We start from the raw sequence: 25,717 nt of genomic DNA, 5'->3' as shown, positions 1-25,717 counted from the left end.
CGGGCCTCATTTTGACAGAACTCCAGATCACTAGGGACGGGAGAGGAAGGATGTGAATCATGTAGACATGGCTGCCCATAGCAATCCCTTCATTTCTAAAAAGTTCCCAGGGGAGAGCCTGGCTTTAGTTAAGGTGACCAGGGAAGGCTTGGGGGACAAAGTGAGATCTACACTGAGAAGTCAAGAAGGAGTTTGAAAACAAAAGGCAGGGGAAAGAAGGGTGTGAGGTCAGAGGGCGGAGCATGTGCCAAGGCCCTGAGGCAAGAGAGGACAAGGTGAGTCTCAGCAATGGAAGCGGAGCAGGAAAGCTGGGATACGGTAAGTGAAGGGAGATGGGGTACCGGCAGGCTCTGGAGAGGAAGAAAAGCAAATTAAACAAAAAAAAGGCTCCAGTGGCTCCCAGGGGGAAAGATGTGGGAGTCCTCACCAGGACCCACAATGTCCTACATGGTCAGGCCTCTTCCCTCTCTGCCCTCACTCTCACTGCTTTTTTGACGGCTGAATAATATTCCACTGCTTATGGACACCTAACTTGATTTCTTGTGGGCATCGCAATAAGCACGCGGGTGCAGGCGACTCCTCGACACATTGCCTGGGGTCCTTTGGGTCTGCACCAGTGGCGGACCACCACCCCAGGAGGCGGCTCTGTTCTTGCATCCCCACCTGCAGCAGTGTGTGCGGCTCCCCTTCTCTGAACTCTCCAGCGTTGTTCCTTTTTCTTTCTGATGGCAGCTCTTCTAACTAGGGTGAGGTGGTGTCCCATTGCGGTTCCCATTTGCATTTCCCTGAAGATCAAGGCCTGAGCATTGTCTCACGCACTTGTTGGCAATTTGTAGACCTTCCTTTGACAGATGTCTGCTCCCATCGTTTGTCCATTGAAGGAACCAGATTATTTTTTTGCTGCTGGGTTGAGCTCCTTAGATGCATTCTGGGCGTCCGTCCCTTCTCAGATGATGTTTCCGTCAGCTGTGCACCACTGTGACCAAAAGACCGGCAACAACGATTGTAGAAGAGGAGAAGTTCGTTGGGGGCTCAGGGCTTCAGAGGTCTCAGTCCATAGAAGGCTCACTTCATTGCTCCGGGCCTGAGTGAGACAGATTTGGGGGTGGTAGCCAAATCAATCAATCAATCAATCAATCCATCCATCTTTCAGGGTCTCTCCTGAGCCTTTCCTCTTCCGGCCCAGCCTCCACATTCCCAGTGCCCCTCCTTTACCTTGATTTTCTAAGAAAGCATTTCACCCTCTTCATTCTTCCTAAGAAACGTGTTAGCATTTGCTATCATTTCCTTCCAGCCCCCAGAGCTTCCTCTACCCTTCCTTGTGGCCGCTCACCTCACCGTAAATCATCTCGTTTTACTTGAAAATGTTCTTCATTGTTGAAGGATATCTTCACAGGTCATAAAATCCCAAATGGACTTTTTCCCCCTCTTTCTTTTAGCACCTTAGAAATACGAGTCACCATTCCATTCCCGCCCCCACTGTGATCAGTCAGCTCATATTCATATCAATGTTTTGCTTTATGTAAAGTGTCGTTTTTATGGAGCTTTTTTTTCAAAATTGCCTCTTTATCTTTGGAGTTCATTCTTCTTCCTGCACTGTGCCTTGAGAGTGATTTTCTTGTATTTATTCTGCTTGGACTTCATTGAAATTCTTGGATCTGTAAGACAATGTCTTTTGCTAACTTTGGTATATTTAGGGTCATTTTTATTTATTTATTTATTTATTTTTGCAAAGACTTCTCTGTCTCATTGGCTTTTTCTGCTCTGAAATCCCACGACTTCTAGGGTGGACTGACTTGTATTGTTCCACAGCGTCCCGGGGGGGCCTAGTCATTTTTCTTTAATGTTTTTTTTTTTTTCCTTCATCTTTCCGGTTGGGACATTTCTACTGATCTATCTTCAAGTTCACTGAGGTCATTTCCCACCTCTGAAGCCCATATATCCATTGGATGAAATCTCCACTGTTCATGTCTAGAATTGTTGGTTACTTCTCTTTTTATAGCTCCTCTTTTCTACTAGAATACCCACACTATTTATTTGCCAGGCCAGACCAGCTGAACCCTGGACACAGCCAGTGAACAAGGACACGGAGACAAAGGTGTTCTAAAGCGGGGGATCGGGTGACTCCACTCAGGATGAAGGGAAGACCCAGGCTGAGCAGCAATTTTATTTTTAAATAGGAGGAATGAACGATGGTACGGTGTTCTAAGGAACCCAGAACCAGAGATAAATGAGCAAGCGGGCATGTTCTCAGGAGCATAGAACCAGAGATGTGATTAAAAGCGGCCGTGAGTGCTGAGCTGCTCGATTTTATTATTTTAGCAAGCACTTCTCTGTGCCAGCAAGCTGGAACTCTAGATAGAATTAAAAGGGAATGAGCACAGCATTTTGCAAACAGCCGAGGGGAGCGATCTGTGCTTCCTCGTCTCTCCGTCAGCCTTGGAGAGAACAACCTAATTTCAGGATATTCTGATTCCGAAGGTCAGCAGTTTTTCTGGTCAAGATGTCCAGAGTGACCTCTAAGCAGGCCATGGGCCTCCAGTTTGTTTATCACGAATACCTTTTCCTTGAAGTCTTCGAACACATTTGTATCAGGTGATTTAACATCCTTGTGTGGTACAATATCCATGTCACCCCAGGGTTTTTGTATTGCTCCTTTTTTCTTGGGCGTGGCCTGTACATCTCTGTTACTTCCCATGTCTAGAGGTTTTCACACACAGACTGGAGATCATAAGTGACATTTAGAATCTGCATTGTGTTATGTTCCTTTGAAAAGTGACTTTTGGGCTGGGGATGTGGTTCAAGCGGTAGCGCGCTCACCTGGCATGCGTGTGGCCCAGAAAAGTGACTTTTGTTTTGGCAGACAATTAAGTTGGCTGGACTGAAACCCCAAAGTCTGTGTCACCTCTGTGGATGATGGTTGAAATCTGGGCTCTAAAATTTCTAATTTCAACTGTTCCTTTTCCACTAGGCATCTAGGTGTCTCCCTCAGACATGCATAATTTAGTCAGGAAAGGTTTGGATGGGTGGCTTCCTTCCCCAGTTCTCTTCCTCCTACTATCTTTATGGCCAATTTCTCTGTCCTCTCCTAACACACATCAGCTGGGCAGGTAGAGTTTTTCTTCTTTTCTGGCACTGGGGATTGAATTCAAGGGTACTAAACCATTGAGCCACATCCCAGCCCTATTTTGCATTTTATTTAGAGACAGGGTCTCACGGAGTTTCTCAGCACCTCACTTGTGCTAAGGCTGGCTTTGAACTCGGGATCCTCCTGCCTCAGCCTCCCAAGCTTCTGGGATTAAAGGTGTGCACCACTGCGTCTGGGAACGGTAGGGTCAGTATAGTGAGCACACACAAAAGATGCCAACTAAAACCCTCCTCTAGTTGATGCCTAATTTTGATTACTCTCCAGTGTTTTCTATCAGTAGATTGATCTTTGATATTGTTGTCTAGTGTTTGTAATTTTTTGACTGTAGAACTATTTGAAAAAGCTGCACTAATGTTACCAAAAATCAGAACCGATCCTTTTGACTCTCCCCCATAACATGTCATCTTCTACAGCAGTTCATCACGGATTTACTTATTTTAGGTGTTACGCCTGACATACTTTCCTAGGCTACAAGTTCTGTGAAGGCTTGCCTTGCGACATTACTCATCTCCCGTACCTAGAAGAATATCATTGTGATATAATCGGCCCTCGATAAAAAATTATTATTATTTTGGCACCAGGCATTGAACCCAGAGGCACTCAACCACTGACCCACATCCCACCCCCTTTTTTTGTGCTTTATTTAGAGACAGGGTCTCCCTGAGCTGCTTAGGGCCTTGCTGAGGTGGGCTTTGAACTCGTGATCCTCCTGCCTCAGCCTTCTGAGCCCCTGGGATTACAGGCGTGTGTCCCTACTCCCAGCCAAGAAAAAGTGACTGAATGGAGGAATGGATGATTGGGGTCTTCCAGGGGACTGTGGGCTCCCGTGAGAAGCAGCCTCTGGCTCTGACATGTGATGATTCCTCTTCTAGAAAGATGAGTGCTTCGGAGTGCCTGCCTGAGTGCCTGCCTGAGCAGATGGGGTACCTCCGCCAGCTGACCACAGCAGTGCTGTCCGTGTCCTTCGCCATGGGTGTGCTGGGCAATGGGCTGGTGCTGTGCCTTCCGAATGGCCCGGACCGTCACCACCATCTGGTTCTTCAACCTGGCCCTTGCTGATTTCTGGGGCTTGCTCTTCCTGCCCATCGCCATCCACAATGTTGCCTTCGGCCAGTGGCCCCTCGACGATGTGGTCTGCAAACTCTACATGGCCTTCCTGGCCCTGAACCTCTTCGCCAGCATCTACTTCCTGGTCCTCATCTCTGTGGACCGTTGCCTCTCTGTTCTCTACCCTGTCTGGGCCCGGAACCACCGCACCGCCCGACGGGCCAGTTGGCTGGCTCTGGGTGTGTGGCTCCTGGCCGCCACCGCGTGCTCTCCCTACCTGAAATTCCGGGCCCCTGGAAAAGTGAATGGATGTGACTACTGCTACTTCAAGTTCAACCTACAGAACGAGGTCACCCGGGACGGGGAGCCAACGTCTTGGAAGGGACAGATGGCCGTGGCCATCGCTCACTTCCTGCTGGGCTTCCTGGTGCCCTTGGTGATCATTGGCACCTGTGCCCACCTCATCCAGGCCAAGCTCTGGCAGGTAGGCTGGGTCCACAGCAGCAGGCCCAAGAGAATGCTGCTGGTGCTGGTGAATGCCTTCTCCCTCTTCTGGTTCCCGTTCAACCTGGCGCTCCTGGTCCAGTCAGGGCTACTGATGATGCAAAAGCAATCCCACTGGCCTAAGATGATGCCCGTCCTGTGGGCTGCCTTCTCCCTGGGCTGCCTCAACAGCTGCCTCAACCCCTTTCTCTATGTCTTTATTGGCAGAGATTCCCAAGAAAAGTTTTTTCAGTCCTTGCCTTCTGCCCTGGCCAGAGCGTTTGGCGATGAGGGATTCATCAATCATCCTGTCCCGGAGATGAAGTCCCCAGAGGACAATGGGAACCTCCCAGCAGCAGCTGGAAATCTCCCTCCATAGCTTGGGACAGCTAGGTATTCCCCACCATTCCTTTAATTTTTTTTTAGATGTAGATGGACACAAGATCTTTATCTTTATTTGTTTATTTTTGTATGGTGCTGGGCCTCACATATGCAGGGCAAGCACTCTACCACTGAGCTACAACCTCAGCCCTCATTCCCTTTCTTTACAACAGTTTTCTTTGCTTTAAGCTGGACATGTGGTTGACCAGAAAGAAAGAAAGAAAGAAAGAAGGAGGAAATACAGACAGACAAAGAAAAAGAAAGAAAGAAAGAAAAGACTACATTTTCCAGTAACTGTAGCAAGTAGAGGCATCCATGGGACTCCTTTCTGGCCAGTAGGATGGAGTGGACATCATCAGTGTGACTTCCTTGAAGGGCCCTAAATGAAAGGGGCTTGCCCCTTGCTTTCTCCATGTGACTAGAGAGTGAATGGATCCGTTAGCTTTTACTGCGGAACAAACACTCCCAAAATCGAGAAGCTTAGAATCACAACCTTTTATGATTTCTGTGGTTAAGAAATTTAGACTGGGCTCAGCTGAGCAGTTTTCTTGTCTTAGTTGGACCCCCTCATGCACCTGTGGACCTGCTAAATGATTCTGGGAGGGGTGGCTGGTCAACTGGGATAATGGGATTGGCCAAGCCATATAGTTCCTATTGTCCTGCAGTGTGACTTTTTTTTTTTTAATGTGGCATTCATGTGGAGAGGCTTTGTTTTGTTTTTGTTTGATTTTTAGGGGGTACTGGGGATTAAACCCAGGGTCCTGTGCTGCTAGGCAAGTGCTCTACCACTGAGCCACATCCCCAGCCCAAGAGGAGGGTTTTAAGAGTGAGAAAAGCAGGAGATAAAGCTTGGAACTTTGCACAGGTGACCATCGTTCCTACTGGTCAAAACAAGTCACACGCCAGCCTAGATCAGGCGAGAGGTTCCACCTCTCAATCGGAAAATCCGCAAAGCGACATTGCAAAAGGCCATGGATTCTGAGCAGCATGTGGAACTGGGGCCGTTTTTTTTTTTTTACAATCGGCACAGCAACCACTGTGGCAAGCCACATGGGAAGCTATGTGTCCCCAAGGAGAACCCCTGCCAGCCCTGGATGTTCACACCCGGGCCATGAAGAGAGAGCTCAAATTCCAGTTTCCTGGAGCCACTGTCACCTGGTGTCTGTGCTGCAGCAGCTGAATGGACCTGTACCTGTTGGGCCACCAACCCCTGGAACTGTATGAAGGGAGGTAGTAAGTTTCCGTACTGCCAAAGCCACTTAGAGTCAGACTTGCTCTTACTGGAAACCCAGAGCGGCCCTTGCTGATACATGCTTCTCTCCAGGTAGAAATGCTAGTGGTTCCTAGTCGCGGGGCACCATTCCCTTAGTTCTAGGGAGAGGAAAAACAAACAAACAGAAAACCATCCAAACCAGACACCATCACACTACTTGTCCCAATTCTTAGTGGCATCTCTGGCCCAGCTCTGACGTGTTCTGAAACTCTGCCACTCAGAGCCTTAGTTTACCAACTCTGTAAAATGGGACCAAATGCTTCCAGTTTCATGGGTGAGGAGAGGACTAAATGACCCGGTACCCCGGTGACGGGAAGGATGGAGGCACCTTGAAAAACACTAACTGCAGGAAGTGGCTTATTAAAAACAAACCAAAACTTTAAAGCGGTGTAGGCACATGGCAAAAAAGAAACTCTCACTCCTACTCCTCATCCTCCATGCCTACTTTTCCTCCCTGGAGATGACATCACCTTCTTGCATATCCTTCCAGATAGCCTACCCATGCACAATTATTTTTAACACAAACAGAACATGCCAAGTACATTATCCCACACCATGTGTGTTCTATTAAGAGTCTAGGGACTAGGGATGTGGCTCAGTGGTAGAGTGCTTGCCTGACATGCAGGAAACCCTGATTCCAACCCCTTGCACTGCAAACAAACAAACAAGAGTGTGTCTAAGAGACAGCTGCTTATAAATGTCTGTGAGGCTGCCACATGGTTTCTCAGTGGTGGGGCCAAGTGTTCTCTTATGTAGATACACTGTGCCTAAAGGTATTTCACCCAACCCCTACTGATGGTGTCTAGATTGCTTTGAGCTTGCTACAATGTATCTTTGAAAGTTCGAAAATTATTCCATCTAACACAAATTCTGGAGAACATTAAAAAAAAAAAAAAAAGAACTGGGAGAATTAATTGATTGATCACCAAGTGAAAAACCATGAGAGCGCGACTTAGCCAGGTCACAGAATAACACACTACTCTAGGGTTCATATCCCCCCTCCTCCTCCTCCTCCTCCTCCTCCTCCTCCTCCTCCTCCTCCTCCTCCTCCTCCTCCTCCCAATCACTCCTCCAACTCTAAAGGTGACCTCTGTCCCAAACTTTTTTGTAAACACTTGTCTTTTATGGACTGAGGTTGCAGTAGAGTGCTCGCCTAGCATGTGCAAGGTGCTGGGTTCAATCCTCAGCACCACATAAAAATAAATAAATAAAATAAAGGTATTGTGTCCAACTACAACTAAAAAAAATTTTTTTTAAAAAACAAAAGATTTCATTTGAAAAACTTCTAAGGTATGATTACCAGAACAGTACTGGTTACCATTCAGTTACCTGGTTACTATAAAGTTCCCAGATGTTAATATTTTCCACCCCACAGATGTTCCCATGTTCCCTCTCTCTTCCCGATTCCTTTCCTCACACCTGCATGTGTACATTACCGCACCTCCACCACTGTAGCAAGCCAAGACAGAGACACAGGAAAGGGCGCCCTGACAAGGTGCTGTCCCTAAGGGGCCGTGTTTACAGGCAGCTCCAGAAAATTTTGAAACTTTGGAAAGTAGGACATTATATGTCACTTATAAATTCTTCAGCCTGTGCCACTAAGAACAAGGGCATTTTCCCTGCACAACCATAACTTCATTCTTCTCCTTAAGAACTTTAACATGATATGATGTAACAAAAGCCCATATTCAAATTTCCTAACTGTCCCAATTATGAGCTTTAGAGCATTAAAACAAAAAATCAAGATTCTACAATGGTATTCTTTCCCCACCCCAAACTGGTTGATTTAGGTCATAAGCACAGCCTAGAATGATCCTGCAGAGTAGAAGTAACACAGGCCACATAGGAAATCAAAAATCCAACACGAGGAAGGACCCCAAATTCCCACTCCCACTTGGACATAGTTGCAAAACACCTTGATCGGTACCTCCTGTGTTCAACCATAATTAAAATTCAAGTTCCGCCTGATTTAGAAACACTGCCCACCCAAACTGGCCAAGGGAGGACCGAGGCAGTGCCTAGAGGACAATCTGTAGCTCTAAATTTTAATAGGGGGGAAAACAAAAGTCCAAAAGGAAATTAGTAAAGCAAACCATTCCAGAAAGTAGAAAAAGAACAATAAAATGAATGCACCAAAAGTTGAAAGGAAACATCAACCTTAATAGAGGTTAATGAGGAAATTAATAAAAAGGTGTGGGCAAGGATAAGAAGACGGTTCTTGGAGGGAAATTGTTATTCTTTTTCCTGTCTCTCTCTCTCTCTCTCTCTCTCTCTCTCTCTCTCTCTCTCTCTCTCTCTCTCTCTCTCTCTCCTAGCAATAATATCCCTTAACATTTATGTACTTTTTTGAGTCTCAAAAGTCTTAGTCCACACTAAGACATGGTCATTTATTGATTTATTGTTGGGGACACCAGGCAAGCCGCTCCCGCCCTCCACGCCTTGGTTTCCACCCGTGTAAAATGGGGACACTGAGGGGCCTCTGGCAAAGGGTCGCCGCGAGGAGTGCTCCTGTTCGTGTGGGTGAGGCGCCCAGGTGGCTGCCGGCACCGAGGAGGCGGCAGGAGTCTGCGACGATCAGCGGTGACACCTGTTAGAAGGAGCTCCCCGGCGGGGAACTGCAGGGTCAGAGGGCGTGTTCCGTGTCGCCAGACACCGCCACTCAGCGCCGCTCGGCAAAGCTGTTTCCACGGCTGGCTTCGCCCACGCAACCGCGAGTCAGACTCTCTGCTCCTCGCCTTCTCCAGGGAAAGTGGATCCCGGGGAGGTTTTTAATTTGCATTGATTTTCTAATGAGTGCGGCGACGTTCTCTCAAGTCGACGGTGGCTTTCAGGGCCCGCTGCGGGACTCTCCTTGCGGGGGCGGTGGTCTCTGGTGGCGGGGAGCTGGCGGCGTGGCCAGGCGGGGCTGCGCTCCGGAGCGCTCCTGGGCAAGGTCCCGCGGGGCTGGCATTTCCCTGGACCCCTCCGGGAGCCCCGGGTTTCTCCTCCAGTCGGGACTGAAACTCCTCATCGCATCCGACTGCTGTGACAACAGGAGGCCAGTCGCTCCTCCATCCATCACGACCTCCAGAGTGCCAGATCCTGTCCAGGGATTTATAAACCTGAGAGCCCCCGACATCAGCCTCTCAACCCATGGGGACCGCACTGCCTTGATGTCCTTCATACAGACGAGGAAACTCTAGGCTCAGCGAGGTAAAGTCACTCACGGAAGGTCGCCCAGCACTTGACGGGGCTGACGGCCTCAACCCATAGAGTACCCGACGGGTAAATGGCGCAGGAGGCAAAGATCGTGAATTGAAAAAATGACATTGGGGGGCGGGGGGAGAGGCTGACCTCCTGGGGAAGGGGCTGGAGTCCAGGGGGCGGGGCTAACGCTCCAGGAGGAGGGGCTGATGTCCGAGTGGGAGGGCTCACATCCCAGAGGGGGGGCCTGAATGCTAGTTTTCGGGCGGGGTCGACATTCCGGCCCGGGGTACTTTCCATTCTGGGGAGTCTGCAGCCTTCACCTGCTGGGGAGCCCTGATCGCGCACGTGTGGGTCCCGCACATAGTAGGTGCCAATCCCTCCCAGGGGTGGAGACTGCAGCGTCGGGAAGCCTCTACGCAGCTAGGGGAAGGCATCCTAACCCCAGGATCCCAGGCAGGAGAGAGGTTCGCCTCCCCGGCAGCAGGAGGTAATTATGCGATCTTAATCACTACCTCTGTTTCTCGCAGGCGACGCGGGAGGGGAGGCGTCGCCCCCAATCTGGCCTGGTTTGAGATGTTCCCAGCCTTAGGAGACAGTCTGTCATCAAATGTCGGAAAATAGCTGTCATGAGACTCCTCACCTCGACACGTCCCCAGCCCCGCGCGGGAGCCCTCCCCGCGCGTACACCGTCGGTCTGAGCGCCCCGGGCCTTTTACTCCTCGAAGCTGCTCTGCCTGCGAGGTAGGAGCCTAATTCGTGCACGGTGCCCGCCCCCCCTCCCCAGGACGCGCTGCCAGGGCCGGGATTCGAACTCAAGACCGTGGGAGTCCGGCGTCCACCCGCTTCCGCAGCACTGCCAGATGCCCCGTGGGCTCCGGGTGCCCACTCTTGTTCGTGTGGAATAAAATAAGGAGACGATGTGACCACCTTCTAACTGAATTTGCCTACTGAGACTGTGGAGATGGGCACCAACCACCAGGGAGGTGCTCAGGCTGTAGCAGAGGGCTTAGCCACCCCCGCGCCAGCGTGGGGTTCCAGGGGGGAGCTGGATCCCAGGCTGAGGGACTGGGGGATTTGCCAGGGTGCTGGGGGTCATGAGAGGTCTGTGAGCAGGGAAGGCAGAGGGTAGAAAGATCCCTGGTGGGGGATGGCCAGAGGCCAGGAGGAGGCTGCGTCCAGGGTCCAGGGGTGGAGGAGGTGGCCTGAGCCGGGAGGGCCACTGAGCTGGAGAAGGTGATGGGGCAGGCACTGCGGGAGGGCAGGGGCCCTGCTGGGGGAAACCTGGCAGTGGGCACAGATCCAGGACACTCCTCCTGCCTGGCTTTACCTCCTCCTCCACATCTCCCGCAGTTTGAGGTCCACAGGAGCCACCCACTTCCCCTCTTCTGGTTGCTCCTTCCTCTTTCCCAATACCTGTCCTACCCACTGCCACCACGGCCTAGCCACTCCCTCCAGGTCCCCCCTTTAGCCATCTTGGGTGTAGACCCCCTTTATCTGCAGTCTGCCCCCAACTCCCCACCCCCTTCTCCTTCCAAAGGCAAACTCAACAATGAAGTGACTGTGTGACCTTCTGAGTGTCTCCATTTGCTGGTCTATAAAATGGGTGTATTGGTTCCTTCTTGCTGCTGTAACAAAGTATCCAAGTTTGGGGGCTTCAAGCAACACAAATTATTTTACAGGTTCCTAAAAAGTTCTCTGGGTTCTTGAGGAGAGTCAGCTGCCTTTCCGAGCCTGGTGAGGGGCCCACGTTCCCCAGGGCCTCTTGACATCTGTCCCTGGCTCCCACTCTTTCACCTTCCTCTTCCCCACAAGGACCTCTGTGGCCACATCAGGCCCACCTGGACCACCCGATGTGGTCTCCCTGTTGTCAGAGGACGAGAGCAGCAGCCTTAGTGCCACTGTGGCCTTGGCTTCCCTTCGCTGAGTCATGGTACACATTCCCGGGTCCCAGGGGTTAGACCGGGGACCTCCTGGGGGCCCTCCATCTGCCACCTCAGTGGGCACAGGGATCCTGGCTCACCTCATTCAACAGTCCTTTTTTTTTTTTTTTTTTAAGAGAGAGTGAGAGAGAGAGGGGGACAGAGAGAGAGAATTTTTAATATTAATTTTTTGTTCTCGGCGGACACAACGTCTTTGTATGTGGTGCTGAGGATCGAACCCAGGCCGCACGCATGCCAGGCGAGCGCGCTACCACTTGAGCCACACCCCCAGCCCCTCATTCAACAGTCTTTATGAAGCATCAAGCGCTCTCAGGCACAGAGTGGGAGGAACCCCTGCTGTCCCTGCTCTGATGGCGATTCAAAGTGAGAGCATGGGGTGGGGGACACAAATGATTGGCAGGAGGCCCAAGTTAAAGACAATAGCTGGTCACGAGCAATAGGAAGAGGGATTAGGGGAGAGCAAGGGAAGAGAGGCTACTGCCCCCTCCCATGGCCTGGGGACTTTTTTGGGACCAGGACACGCTGAGCAGACCTGAAGACCCCACCCGAGGCACCCAGGAGGCTGCGGGCGGAAGGGTGCTGCAGGCAGCTGGCCCTGCAGGGTCCAGGCCTAGAGGTGCCCGGTGCAGATAAGGACAGTGGGGCGGATGGAGTATGGTCATCCTTCATCACAAGTTGACGGACCCCTGGTTCTCCAGCCGAGGAGCGTGCATGGGGGTCACACCAGAGGCCAGAGCAAGGGGAGGGTCAGCAGGTGGGAGTTCGGGCTCTGGGCCTGCAGCCCCGCAGGCTCTTCCCTGGAGAACTGGCCCGAGGTTTTGCTATTTCCCCCCTGATTTTAGCCCCCCCCCCCTCCAGGCCGTCTCCAGACCATCAGCTGTCCGTGTAAATCTGTGCCCAAGCCGCCTGATGGGATGATGCTGGGGATGTGAATCAGCCTTTGGGGGGCTCCTGGGTTGTTCAGGAAACACACTGGGCAGAGACGGTTTCAGTGGAGGGGGGTCAAGGGAGTGAGAGGGCGGAAAGGAGGCTCCAGGCAGGACCCTGCTTCTTCCTGGAGCAGGGGACATGCGAATGGGGCATGGTTAGTGAGTGGGAGTCTGCAGGGTGGACACAGGACTGTTGGTTCACTCATCCTTTCCCGACATGCCCTGTGGCCTCGTGGGGTTTGGTGGCTCAAGGAGTTCTCGGGTTTCATCAGGATGACATGATGCAGCCACAGTCGGTGGCCCTAGATCCCTTCCTCAGTCCTTTTACTTCCTGGCCGGCTCAGTTCCTTGTGCTCGCTCTGTGCCTCAGTCTCCCCCTGGTAAGATGCAGGCAGCCATAGTAACATCCTCACGGGGATCTTGGAAGAAATTAAAGTGATGTAAAGGACATCACACACTGTCCTGTTCTCAGTGGACACTTAGTCTTTGCCCTTGGCATAGCACCAACCCACTCTGAGACATGATGCATACAAGGACAGTGGTACCTGACCCAGTCTGATGGGGTGAGTGGTGGCCAGATAAGGGTTTCCAGGGAAAGTGGTACCCAATTGGGTTTTGAAGGATACATAGGAGTTTGCTTCTTCAGCAAAGGGATGAGTAACAGCAGGGACAGTGCTGTTTGTGCCTGTGTGTGTGAGAGGTGTGGCTTATTCTAGGAACTGCAGAGCAGAGGGAAGTGGGGAGCTGGGAGGCAGATGGTGGGCGGGGCTACAACAGGCAGGGCTGCAGGCCGGGGGAGGGGCCGAAACCACCCTGGGATACACAGAGGGGAAACCGAGGCCCAGGCTCAGCCCCACTCAGTGGCCTCTCTGATTCCCAGCCAGGCCCCGGCTCCCACTTCCTCTTCCCTCGCTGTGAGCTGCCCACAGGTTCCACTTCCAATCCTCTGGGGAGTCCTTGTTACTAGCTCCTGCTCAGACACCCGGAAGACACCTACCCTCCACCTGCCAGAGGAGGACACCACGGAACAGAGGGGATACAGTGAGGCCTGCAGACAGAGCTGGCCTTGCAGGCCTCAGGGTCCCACGGTGTCGGCTTTGCAGTGGGATTTTGAATCCCTCTTTCTGGGCTTTGGTTTCTCCACCTGGAGGAGGAGCTGCTCAGAGAAGCCACCTGGCAGGTAGGGCTCTGAGATTTGGAGATGCAGAGTCCAGGAGGTCGGAGGACAGAAGGGTTGAAGGGCAGGAGCTGGCTCCGGAAGCCTGCAGACTTGATGTTGGGGGAGGCCAGAAGAGGAGGCAGTGGGGAACAGGGACAGCCTCCCAGGATTTCTACCCTGGGCTGAGGGGCTGGGACCTTGTCCAGGGGTGCTGGGGAGCACCGGAAGGGCTGCGATCAGGGGAGGGACAGGTCAGCTCTGGAGTATTCCAAGATGGGCTGGAGCAGGAGGCTGGAGGCAGGGAGGCTGGGAAGGAAAATGAGTTCTGAACGGGGTGGGCGCGTGGGCAGAGCCAGGAGAGGATGATGAGCAGGAGAGGATGATGCCCGGGGCCTCTGGGTGGACAGTGGGGCTGACTGCAGGACCTGGGCGGTTCTGGGGACGGCGGCAGGTCACACTAACGTGGTGGCCTGTGGGTCCCCACAGCATCATCCAGCCCATGGAGGACCCTGCAGAGACTCCGCGGTTGGCTCCCCATGAGGCGCTGTGCCTGCCCTGGGCCTCCCTCATCCTCCTCTACTCCCTGGTGGCGCTCACCTCCTACTTGCTGGAGGTGACCAGCCACGGCCTGCTGATCAAGGCTGCGGGCCCCCTCCTGCCTTCCCCTTTGTCGGCTGCCTGGTTTGGCTACCAGGCCACCACCGATGCCATCTTCACAGTCCTCCTGCCGCTGACCCTCACCTGGACACGCTCCTGCTGGCCCCTGGGTGCTGCCTTCTGCCGTCTGGACCCCAGCCTGGCCTTTCTGACCTTCTATGCCAGCGGCCGCCTGCTGACCCGCGCGGCTGCTGACTGCCAGGCCGTCCTGCTGCAGCCCGCCTGGGCGCTGGCTCACCACACGGCTCGTCAGGTGGTTTTCTGGGCCGCTGGGTTCTGGCTCCTCCTGCTGGGCCTCGGTGGGTCAGCCCTGAGAGCCCCGAGGGACCAGGCAAGCCCCGCTGACCCCTACAACAGGACACCTGCCGGGGAGCTCCCCAGCCAGGGCCAGGGCTCCAGATCCTGGGGCCACGTGCTGGACCAGCTGGTGTTTGGGCTTGGGGTGCCCCTAGGGGTGCTGAGCACCTTCCACAGCCTCCTGCGGGCCAGGCTGTGGTTGGCGAGGCTCACGGGGCGGCCCCCACTGCTGGGCATGCCCTGGGCCACCAGGGCCATGCTGTTTCTCTGCTGGTTCCCCTTCCACCTGCTGCTTCTCCTGAGGCTCCTGGGGACGCAGGAGGCTGGACTGGACCTGGGGGACGTCTGGGTGCTTCTCAGACCCTTGGGGTTCACCCTGGTGGTGGCCAGTGGCTGCCTCAACCCCCTGCTCTATGTGTGTGTGGCCCAGGCCCTCGGGCGACAGCTGTGTCAGTCCCTCTGGTCCTGCCCCAGCGGAGCATCTGGGGAGGAGCCTGGTGGGCTGAGCCCTCCTGCAGCGACCTGACAGGCAGTTCCTGGGGCATTAGGGACAGCTGGTGACTAGGGGAGAGGGCAGATTCCCATCTCCTCAACCCCCAGGGAAGAAGGCAGGGCTGAGCTGAGAGGCTGTCCCACGTGGTGGGCAGAATGGGGAGGAGAGGGACAGAGACAGAGAGGGACAGAGACCCAGAGAGAGAGGGGTCAGAGAGGGAGGGACACAGAGACCCAGGGAGAGCAGCAGGGGGGGGGGGGACAAGGTAGGCCAGGCGGAGGAAGAGGCACCTGGGGAGGAATCACACAGGCACAGGTAGCAGATGGGAGCTGAGGCAGGGAGGAGGTGACAGACGGGTCAGGCTGCTGGGTGGAGGCAGAGATAAGGCTGGTATCCAATGAGAAGTGTGGGAAGAGAGAGGGGCAGACAGACAGACAGATGACAGAGAGACAGAGACTGAGAGACGGCTCTAAGACAGGGAGAGGCCTGAGTCTGGATGAAAAGAAACACAGGCGTCACCTGAAACTGAGCAGGTGACTGAGGGTGACACCCACCCTGGTTATTCCAGGTGGAACAGAATAAGACCACACTGGGCCTGTGGGTTGTTGACCCCATAGTCTCACAAATCTTCAACTCCACTCTTACCAAGCTTTCTCTGCCGGGCCCTGGGAAACTACCTTTGTTTTCAAATTTCCAAATGTTTCCAAACTCAGTTAATTTTTGCGCCGCATTCCGAGTCTTCCATGCAGCCACACAACTCTGACATGTGCTCAACTCCAAGGGAGAACGGCTGTCGGTTTTTTCTTTTTTTAATGCATCCGGGTGTGCCTCTTGACCCTGGCTGCACCTTGGTATCTCCAGGGGAAGCTTTTAAAATAAAATCGATGCCGGGCCCATCCCCAGGCGTGGTGGTTTAAGCGGTCCAAGGTGGAGCTGGGCTCCGGGAATTTCAAAAGCTCCCCGGGGATGCGCAGGGCAGCCGGCCCAGGGCCATCAATCTCCACGTGTCTGTGGTTGCCCAAATGCAGCCTTGACAGCTCCCAGAACACTGAGAAATCTTAAGTGGTCAACCCTGAAGCGGGGGTGAGCAGTGGGAAGAGGGAGAAGAGGCTCCGTTGGCGTGAGTTTGAAACCACAGTCCGCCCTGCGCGGAGCGCGCGGAGGAGAGTGGGGCGGGGAGGGCGCGTGCGCAGGACAGGCTGCCTTCCCTCTGCGTGGGGAGCCCTGGGGGAAGCCTTCTGGGGGCGGGGACACTAAATTGAAGTGGGAAGGGTACAGCAGGCAGGGGGGACAGCCAGGGCAAAGGCATGGGCGTGTGGCATTTTAAACCATCTTTGAGTTCTGTGTGACCATGTGTGAGTTCTATGTAGCGCGGAGGGGCCACGGAGGACGGGTGGGAGGTTTAAAAAGAAACCAGAACGAGCCGGGTAGCCCCAGCCTCAGTGCCAGGCCAGGGGCTGGCGGAGGAGGAGGAACCCCCAGGGGACCGTGAGCAGGGAGGGCAAGGTCAGCGCTGAGGACGGTCCCTCGGAGGACTGGAGGTGACGGGAGGCTGGGGGAGGTCCGGGGAGAGAGAGCCCAAGCCCCAGCCGAGAGGAGCGGCAAGGACCTCCCAGGTCTGAGAATTGTGGTTTTGCGGAAATCGCAGTTCCTTTGCGGAGCGCGACCCTGGAGCTAAATTCTGCGGGAGAAAATAGTCCAACACCGCCACCTTCTGGTTCTTCGTCGTTTTGCATCCAAGGACTCATCAAATTAGGATGCTTTGGAGAATTACAGAGGGCTCTATTCCCAATTATGCTGAAATAATTGGCCTAAAGTATCTGTAATCCAATAAAACACTGATCTGAGCTAAAATCATACCATGACTGTGAATATGCTCGTAATTGGGATTTCCTAGTCCTTTCCCTGGGAAGTGATTTACAATCGCTATTCAGAAGTCAACTTTTCAGATACTGAGTTGAAATTGTTTCTAACTAGATGAGATGTAAATGAACTTCAAGCAAAGGCTGGTGGCCCCCAAAGCACTCACTGAGGTTGGAGGCATGGAGTGGACGGCAATCCAGGTGGCTGCTAACAGGTTGCCTACCTGGGGTTCTGGACACTTTTATAAAAAGGGGCATGAATAGGGGTGTCCAAGGTTGAATAGGAGTTTGTTAAGAAAACAGAGGGTGTGTTCACACAACAAAATAATGATGAATAATATGGTAGTTAATTACAGACCCTTTGTTGTTCAGAACATCCATTTACAACTTTGATGTCAGTTCATCCTTGCTATGACCTTCCAGGACCCATCAGATGAAGATTTGTCTCTTTGTCTGACAGAAAGGGGAAGATGAGGTTTGAAGAGTCTGAGGTACAACACAGGCTGTTTTAGTGCTGGGTAGTAAACTTGCCATGTTTTCTCCGCTCTGTACCTTTGGGCCTAGAGTGGGAATGTCCTTCCCCCTCTCCGAGTGCACCTGGGCCTCCAACTCACTCCCCAACCCAGCTCAAAAATTAGGCATCTGAGAACCTGGGGTTTCATTCCCCCCCTCCCTCAGACCCGGGGTCCAGGCCCAGTGCCCTTCCACCAGACCCAGGGTCCAGGCCCAGCCTCCTCCCTCAGACCCAGGGTCCAGGCCCAGCCTCCTCCCTCAGACCCAGGGTCCAGGCCCAGCCTCCTCCCTCAGACCCAGGAGTCCAAGTCCAGCCTCCTCTCTCAGACCCGGGGGTCGAGGCCCAGCCTCCTCCCTTAGACCCAGAGGTTCAGCCCAGATCTCCTCCCTCAGACCCAGGGTCCAGGCCCAGCCTCCTCCCTCAGACCCGGGGGTCCAGGCCCAGCCTCCTCCCTCAGACCCAGGGTCCAGGCCCAGCCTCCTCCCTCCCACCTGGGGTCCAGGCCCAGCCTCCTCCCTCCCACCTGGGGTCCAGGCCCAGCCTCCTCCCTCAGACCCAGGGTCCAGGCCCAGCCTCTTCCCTCAGACACAGGGGTCCAGGCCCAGCCTCCTCCCTCAGACCCAGGGTCCAGGCCCAGCCTCCTCCCTCAGACCCAGGGTCCAGGCCCAGCCTCCTCCCTCAGACCCAGAGGACTGGATCTCCACTAGCAGGCAGGCTGGCCCTGCTGTGGGGGAGCAGGAGCAGGGTCTGCTAATGCTGTATGTTTATTGGGTCTCAGAGGCCAGGGACATGGTGCAGGTGGGCAGAAGCCAGGCTCCTGGACTGGGGAGCCTGTGTCTTCTCACTGCTGAGCCTGAGGGAGGAAGAGATGCAGAGACAGAGACATGAAGAGACCGAGATGATCCACCGGGAGCAGAGACAGCCTGGGCCCCCACCTGCATCCTCTTTCTGCTCACCTTGTTGAAGAAGTAGATGGAGGCGAGGATGGTGAACACAGCCATAGCCAGGGTCACATTCTAGGGAAGGAGGTCAGAGGTCAGGACCTTTCCCCTCACTGTCCTGGTCCCGCCCCCGGCCTTCCTCCCCCGACCGTCCTCACTTCCTGAAAGTTCATGGCCATGGGACCTTGACCGCAGTTAGCTAGCTGCACCTCTCTCCCTTTCCCTGGCCTCTGAGCCAAAGAGGGGAGAAACCTCTGGAACCAAGAGGGGGTCGTCGGGGAGACCAGAATGGTGGCCATGGTGACCAGGGAAGTGCATTCTGGGTAGAGGGGACATTTCTACAGGGGATTGGGGGAGAGTGGGACACAGGTGTGAGATGTCAAGGGGAGTCTCTGAATTGGGCATTGAGATGAATAAGATCCGAGAGCCCAGAAAGCACACGTGTGGGAGAACAGGTAAGGTGGCCCAGGTGAAACTCGCTCCTCCAGCGTCCACCACACACAAGGGACAGCAATGCAGTGGTGGTTGGGTTGGTCACCAGCTTGGGGTGGGATTAGAAGTTGTCAGGTGGAACTGTGGCAGTGACAGTGGCAGCAGCTTCCTGCCTCTGGACCTTAAGAACAATGATGTACCTTGGCTGTGACAGCCTGAGCCACTGGGCCCGCCTCCCACTCACTCTGTAGGCCCCTGCCACGGTTTCTGTCCCTTCGCCCACACTGCCAGAAACAGGGAGCCACGAACAAGCCGTGGACCCTCCTGTAGAGGCTGCAGGCTGTGCACTCCCTCCTGAGATGCCCCTGTGCCCACACTGACCTGCGCTCAGGTGCCTTGGGCTACTCATCCGAGTGTCTAGAAAAGGACACCAGTTTGAGGTGCACAATGTGCTGTCCCAGTGGGGGTGGGGGAGGCCGTGCTCCACCTCTGATCCTCACTCCTAGCAGTGATGCCCCTGACAGGGACAGCGGGCAGGAAGCGGCGGCTGAGTGGAAGTGTGCACTCTGGCTCCTTCGTGGGGCAGTGACAGGAGGGGGCATGTCACTTAAGACAGTCTTTTTGTGTGCTTTTAATATATAAAAAATAGGCTCTACCAGGTTGTTTGGAGGACTGAGGATTATAATATGCACGCAGGTGTGTCTGTACCTATCTACATCTACCAAAAAAGCCAGACTACGTGGTCTCGATATTCAGGGTGTCTTCCTCATTATTTACGGCAGGTTTGCTCTCATTATCTGCAGTAGTTGCGCTGGGTACCTGGGAGTGTGGCATCAGTAAATACAATGATTTGCTTCTGGAAAATGTATAGACAATGCTGGGCACAGTGGTGCACGCCTGTAATCCCAGCAGCTTGGGAGGCTGAGGCAGGAGGATTGTGAGTTCAAAGCCAGCCTCAGCAACTTAGCAAGGCACTAAGCAACTCAGTGAGACCCTGTCTCTAAATAAAATACAAAATAGGACTGGGCATGTGGCTCAGTGGTTGAATGACCCTGAGTTCAGTCCCTGGTACAAAAAAAAAAAAAAAAAAAAAAAGTATAGACAGTTCCTGGTTTGACTTGTGAGTTTTCAACTTTACGATGATGCCGAAGCCATGTGCACTGGGTAAAAACTGTACTTGAACTCCCAAGTTTTGCTCTTTTCCTGGGCCAGGAGGGGGTGGGGAGATCCTCTCCCCCCACCCTGGGCAGCCACCACCCTGCGAGGGGCTGCCAGGCTGTGGGACTCAGTGAGTCAGGGGTGTTGAAGGCATTTCTGACTTACGATGTTGGGATGGGTGCTCATTGTAAATTGAGGATCATTTGTGTATATATTAGAGGAAATATTTATTTTATTATGTACTTTATTTATACATATTTTATTAATGAAGTGATGGATCTTTTTTCACAGATTTTCTGTATTTTAAAAAATTTAACAAGACTTATGACCAGGTTAGGATGGTCCCAGACAGGGCTCTGGACTGGACAAAACAACTGTAAGGATTTGGAGAGAAATTGGGGGACATTTGGATAGAGAGTGGGGATCACATAAGAAGAAAGCACTCGTGTCATAGGAAGAGGAGACAGCTGGGCGTGGATATGCCTGTCTCCCAGCTATGGGGAGGCGGAGGCAGAAGGATGGAAAGTTCAAGGCCAGCATTGGCCACTACCCAGACGCTGCCTCAAAATAAAATAAAAAGGGCTGGGGATGTAGCTCAGTCGTTGAGTGCTTGCCTAACCACCCCGGAATCAACCCGCAGTAACTCAAACCAACCAACAAACTGCCTAGGAGATACTCTTTGAAAACCCTTTTCTCTAAGTGCTGAATATATCTGAACTCATCTGATCCAATTTGTGAAATTATGGCACAGAGAGGTGGGATGACTTGCCCAAAGTCACACAGTTTATATATAAATGGTGAAGCCAGGATTTGAACCCAATCTGTCCAATTATTGGACTTGAGGGTCCAACTACTGGGCCCTGTTGGTTTTGATCAGCTGCAGGTGGAAGAAGTTAATCTCCAAGAAGCCCAGGAGGGCCTCGAAGAGTCCCAACATTTAGGAGCAAGGAAGGGAAGAACAGATTCAGAGTAGGGGAAGGAGAGGGAGGAGAGGAGAGGAGAGGGGGACTCCCCCAGGCACTGACTCTGCCCGTGCCTTGGTTTCCCCTCTGTGGGATGGGGTGGTGGTAACGGTGGAGAGTACACGGGTTAATCCAGCGTGGCTGGCGAGGCCCCGGGAGCTGCTGCGGGGGCGTGCCGGGGCCTGCGCCGGGGCCTGCTCCGGGGGCTGCGGCACAGGGTAATGAGCAGGCGAGGCCCCGGCGCAGTCGGCGGCTGAGCTCAGCGTCTGGGCTGCGTGGAGATGGCCGGGCTGGGGTTGCAGGGCCACGCTGCTGGACTGCCCCTCCTGCTGCTGCTGCTGCAGCTGCCGCACCAGGTCCTGCCAGAAGGACCCCTGGCGTTCGTGGCTCTGGTGAGCTGCCCCCACCCACCTGGCCCCTCCTCTGTCCCAGGCCAGCCCTGACCCCATTTGTCCCCAGGTGTTCCGCCATGGCGACCGGGCTCCGCTGGCCTCCTACCCCACAGACCCACACAAGGAGGCCGTTTCTGCCCTCTGGCCTCGAGGCCTGGGCCAGCTGACCAGGGTGAGAAGTGGGCGTGGGGGCGAGGTGCGTGGCTGGGTGAGGAGGGTGTGCTGAGGCCTTGCTCTCTCCCCAGGAGGGAGTCCGCCAGCAGCTGGAGCTGGGCCACTTCCTGCGGAGGCGCTACAAGTCCTTTCTGAGTCCCCAGTACCGGCGGGAGGAGGTACTGGCACCTTTACCTCTACCTGGCTCCCTGACCTCCCAGTGTCCCTTTGGGTGCCACCTCTGGCCTTTGCCCTCCATCAATTTGACCCACAGTCTATGGACCTCAGAGTCACCAATAAACCCACAGTGACTTCTAATCTCACCTCATTCTGACCCCCTGACCTCTGACCTTACTTTCTGGCCTCCACCTTTGTCTTCACTCCCACTGACTCCAACTAGACCTCTGACTCCTAAACTCAATTCTTTCCAACTTGTCCTCCTGACTTCTGACCCTGATCCCTCTGAGGACAATATACCTAACTGGCAACATCCCGCCTCCCATCCTCAGTTTGACCTCTTGCCTCCATTCCCCTGACTCTGATGATCTTGACTGTCATCTACCCAGCTGACTCCTTCAACCCTCATCTACCCAACACCTGCCCTCCAACCTGAGGGCACCCACCTTAAATGCCTAATCTTTAATCTGTTTTCATGACCTTCAAGCAACACCAAACTGAATCTAAAGCCATTGACTTTGCCACCACATCTGACCCTGTGCCCCTTCCTGTTGCACCCCCCCCCCCCCGCCCCAGGTGTACATCCGGAGCACAGACTTTGACCGGACCCTGGAGAGCGCTCAGGCCAACCTGGCTGGGCTGTTCCCGGAGGCAGCCCCGGGGAGCCCTGAGGCGGACTGGAGGCCAATTCCTGTGCACACCGTGCCTGTTGCTGAGGACAAGGTCTGGGGCTGAATGGGGGTGGGAGAGAATAAAGATAGAGATATTGAGATGGAGAAGGACGGAGGTGGCTCAAGGCCTGAGGGTTGGTCAGCTTCCAGAAGCCTCATATGGCTCAAAGCAGTGAACCTGTCTCTGGGCTAAGCTGTCCATGGGCAAGCCACCCCTCCCATGAGACTCAGCTGGATTGGGGAGAGACTGGGAGGGAGACAGGGCCTGAGACCCCGGGCCCACTGTTGTCCTGAGCCTCAGTTTTCTTCAGCTGCTGAGATTCCCCATGCGCAGCTGTCCTCGATACCATGAGCTGCTGCGGGAGTCCACAGAGGCCGCCGAGTACCAGGAGGCCCTGGAGGGCTGGACGGTGAGCAGGGTGATGGGCTGGCGGGGCAGGGTGCCAGGTTCTAGGCTCACCCAGCCTGTGCACCCAGGACTTTCTGACTCGCCTGAGCAACTTCACGGGGCTGACGCTGGTTGGGGAGCCACTGCACAGGGCATGGAAGGTTCTGGACACACTCATATGCCAGGTAAGCCCCCTGCCCTGTCCCTCCGGACCAAGGGGTTCAACTTTGCCCCATGCTACTGGGTTTCCCCATCTGCATACCAGGAATGGCAGCCCATCTTCTCTGTGGTTGCCACAAAGATTAAAGTGACTAATCCATGAAACAGGCTTATGGGAGCAGCTGGCACACTGGGCCACACAGAGGTGGAGGCTGTTTTGGCAATACTTTCTCTGCTATCCTGTAATCAGAAAAGCTCCATCTCTCTCTCTCTCTCCTCTCTTTTTTAAAAAAAAAAAAGTTAAAAAAATTAAAAAAAAAAAAAAAAGAAAAGCTCCATAAACCAAAACTTGGGCAGCAGGAGCGGACCTGATGCGGTGCCATGCACAGAGGGAAGCGTGTGGGGTTACAGGGACCGCCCATGCCCTCCGTAATGTCTAGATCCCAAAGCGCCTCTGCCTAAGGTGTCAGATAAGAGCTGCTGAACTGCAGAATGAGACAACTGCTGCTGGGCGGTGGCCCATGCCTGTAACCTCAGGCTTAGGAGGCTGAGGCAGGAGGGTTGTCAGTTCAGGCCAGCGTGGCAGTTTAGTGAGACTGTCTCGAAATTTAAAAAAAAGGGAGGGGGCTGAGGATGTAGCTCAGAGGCAGAGCACCCCAAGGTTCAATTCCCAGTACCAGGAAAAAAAAAATCACTATTGCCCACACTATGACTCCCCCCTCCCCCAGCCCACAAGGGCAGGAAGAACCAGCAGTTAATGGGGTAGGGCACCAGAGGGCCCAGGAGCACTAGGGGCAGCTCTGGATGTGCCCTGTCTTCCCTCCCTGTCTCTCCAGCGAGCTCACGGACTTCCCCTACCTTCCTGGGCCTCCCCTGATGTCCTGAGAACTCTGGCTCAGATCTCTGCTTTGGATATTGGGGCCCATGTGGGCCCACCCCGGGCAGCAGAGAAGGCCCAGCTGACAGGGGGTGAGGTGTGGGGCTGGGAGGTTGGGAAGGTGGGGGGTTGAGGTTCCTTCCTCTCCGGGTGGGTTCTAAGCACTGTTCCTGCCCTTTCAGGGATTTTGCTGGATGCCATCCTTTCCAACTTCTCCCGGGTTCAGCGCCTGGGACTGCCCCTCAAGATGGTCATGTACTCAGCTGTGAGTTCTTGGGAAGGGAAGGCAGTGCCTCATGGGCACAGGGATGAAGGTCACATTAGTTTGGGTGAGGAAGAGCTGGTGGTCCTAATGCAATCTCAGCCCACTGCCTTGGATACCCCCCCATCCCCGAATCCTACTCTCAGACTCTATCGCTAGAGGAACACTGTGGAAGGACAGGCTCTTTCACCAGTGTCCAACCATATATTGCGGTTACTTGATCATATTTAGTGGCTACCTGTCTCCCCCAGTGAGGAGGCAGGAGCAGGCTTGGTGGACTGGTTCTAAGTGGCTGGGGAATATCTGGGAGGCAGCTAGATGCCCAAGACTAGAGTTTGGGAAAGAGCCATCCAGGGGGGAACCCTGTCTCAGAACTTGGATCTCCCTGCAGCACGACAGCACCCTGCTGGCCCTCCTAGGGGCTCTAGGCCTCTATGATGGGCACACCCCACCCTATGCTGCCTGCCTCGGTTTTGAGTTCCGGAAACGTCTCAGGGACCCAGAAGATGGAGGGTGAGGAGCTGGACATTGGACAGGGGAAATGGGCTGGAGGGGTGATGGACAGGCAGAGGGCACTGCCAAGGAACCTTCCTGGAAGGGACAGTTGGATGAGATTGACAGATTTGAGTCAGGAGCAATTCTCCAATTCAGCAGCTCTCCCCTGATCTGAGCTCTTCCTTCAGCCAGGGTCAGTGGTAGGTGTCACCCTCTCCTCTCTCCCTCCAGGAACATCACCATCTCCCTCTTCTACCGCAATGACTCTGCCAGACTACCCTTGTCCCTGAGCCTCCCTGGGTGCCCAGCCCCCTGTCCACTAGGGCACTTCCACCAGCTGACTGCTTCAGCCAGACCGCCAGTGCATGGGGCCTCCTGTCATGACTATGAGACTACCACTCCCCCAAGTGACCGCTCTCTACGCTGGGGTAGTAGTTGGGGGTCCCCCAGACCTGAGACCCACAACCCCCAAGTTCTTCCCACAGCCACCACAGTGCCCCTGCTGGCCGGAGCTGTGGCCCTGCTGGCTGTGCTCAGCCTGGGGCTCGGCTTGTTGGCCTGGAGACCTGGCTGCTTGCGGGCCTTAGGGGGGGCCGTGTGAGCTGGGAACTTGGGGCAGCCCCTCCCCTCAGCTGACTGGATCCCAACATGTGTTCTCCCGCTGCTCTGGCTTGTCACTGTGTCTGTGCGCGTGGAAAAGGGCTGGGCGGGCTCCCTGTCCTGGAAGCCAGTGTGCAGGTGGCACACACATGCATGCTGCATGGCTGCTTCTGTACCCCCACATAGACAAATATGGAGGTGTCTGTCCATCTCCACACCAGCACGGCCCCCTTGCTCCACACACCTCAGGCAGCAGCCCCTGTAGGGCAAGGATGATCACTCCAGGATGAGGGTGGCCAGCAAGGTAGGCAAGGACCACTCAGCTAAAGTTAGGTCCAAAACCAGCAAGCTCAGGCCCCAGCCACATGTGACAGGTTGGTCAATGTTCCTAAAGTATATTTTCTGATGCTAATGGAGGTGGGAAGCCATCTTTGGCCCCAGGAGGGAAGCTCCCCTCTCCCACCAGTTGAGAACCAGTGGTTACACCACCACTACACTGGAGCACCCTGGTCAGCCAACGCCCTGCCCTGCCCACCTGCTTGTGGTTACCACAGGGACTCCAATAATGAAGGCAACAGCTGTGACCCATTTGTACTTTCTGGCCCTGGGAGGCTGTTTCATGCTTGTAGCAGGTTCACAGACCCCATGGGGTGGGGGACCATCCTATTGCTAGGATCAGTT

At 54.3% G+C, this 25,717-nt stretch overlaps 3 protein-coding genes across 3 annotated transcripts; all 3 read left to right on the top strand.

The window, feature by feature from the left end:
- Window positions 1-3,940: 3,940 nt before the first annotated feature.
- Window positions 3,941-5,057, top strand: LOC144250269 (putative G-protein coupled receptor 32). Its single transcript, XM_077792779.1, is given in 2 exon segments — window positions 3,941-4,146; window positions 4,148-5,057. Coding segments are annotated over 2 exon segments (1,116 nt in total).
- Window positions 5,058-14,045: 8,988 nt separating this feature from the next.
- LOC144250268 (chemerin-like receptor 1) lies at window positions 14,046-15,026 on the top strand. Its single transcript, XM_077792777.1, has one exon. The coding sequence runs from the start codon at window positions 14,046-14,048 to the stop codon at window positions 15,024-15,026; it is 981 nt and encodes a 326-aa protein (XP_077648903.1).
- Window positions 15,027-21,143: 6,117 nt separating this feature from the next.
- Window positions 21,144-25,037, top strand: Acp4 (acid phosphatase 4). Its single transcript, XM_077793353.1, has 11 exons — window positions 21,144-21,254; window positions 21,322-21,426; window positions 21,500-21,586; window positions 22,161-22,307; window positions 22,567-22,665; window positions 22,733-22,828; window positions 23,639-23,771; window positions 23,862-23,944; window positions 24,333-24,454; window positions 24,668-24,843; window positions 24,922-25,037. Exons 1-11 carry the CDS (start codon window positions 21,144-21,146, stop codon window positions 25,035-25,037), a joined length of 1,275 nt encoding a protein of 424 aa, XP_077649479.1.
- Window positions 25,038-25,717: the final 680 nt, after the last annotated feature.

The sequence above is a fragment of the Urocitellus parryii genome, chromosome 15 (assembly GCF_045843805.1).
Source record: "Urocitellus parryii isolate mUroPar1 chromosome 15, mUroPar1.hap1, whole genome shotgun sequence".
Classification (NCBI taxonomy): Eukaryota; Metazoa; Chordata; class Mammalia; order Rodentia; family Sciuridae; genus Urocitellus; species Urocitellus parryii.
This window is presented reverse-complemented; position numbering and strand designations above follow the sequence as displayed.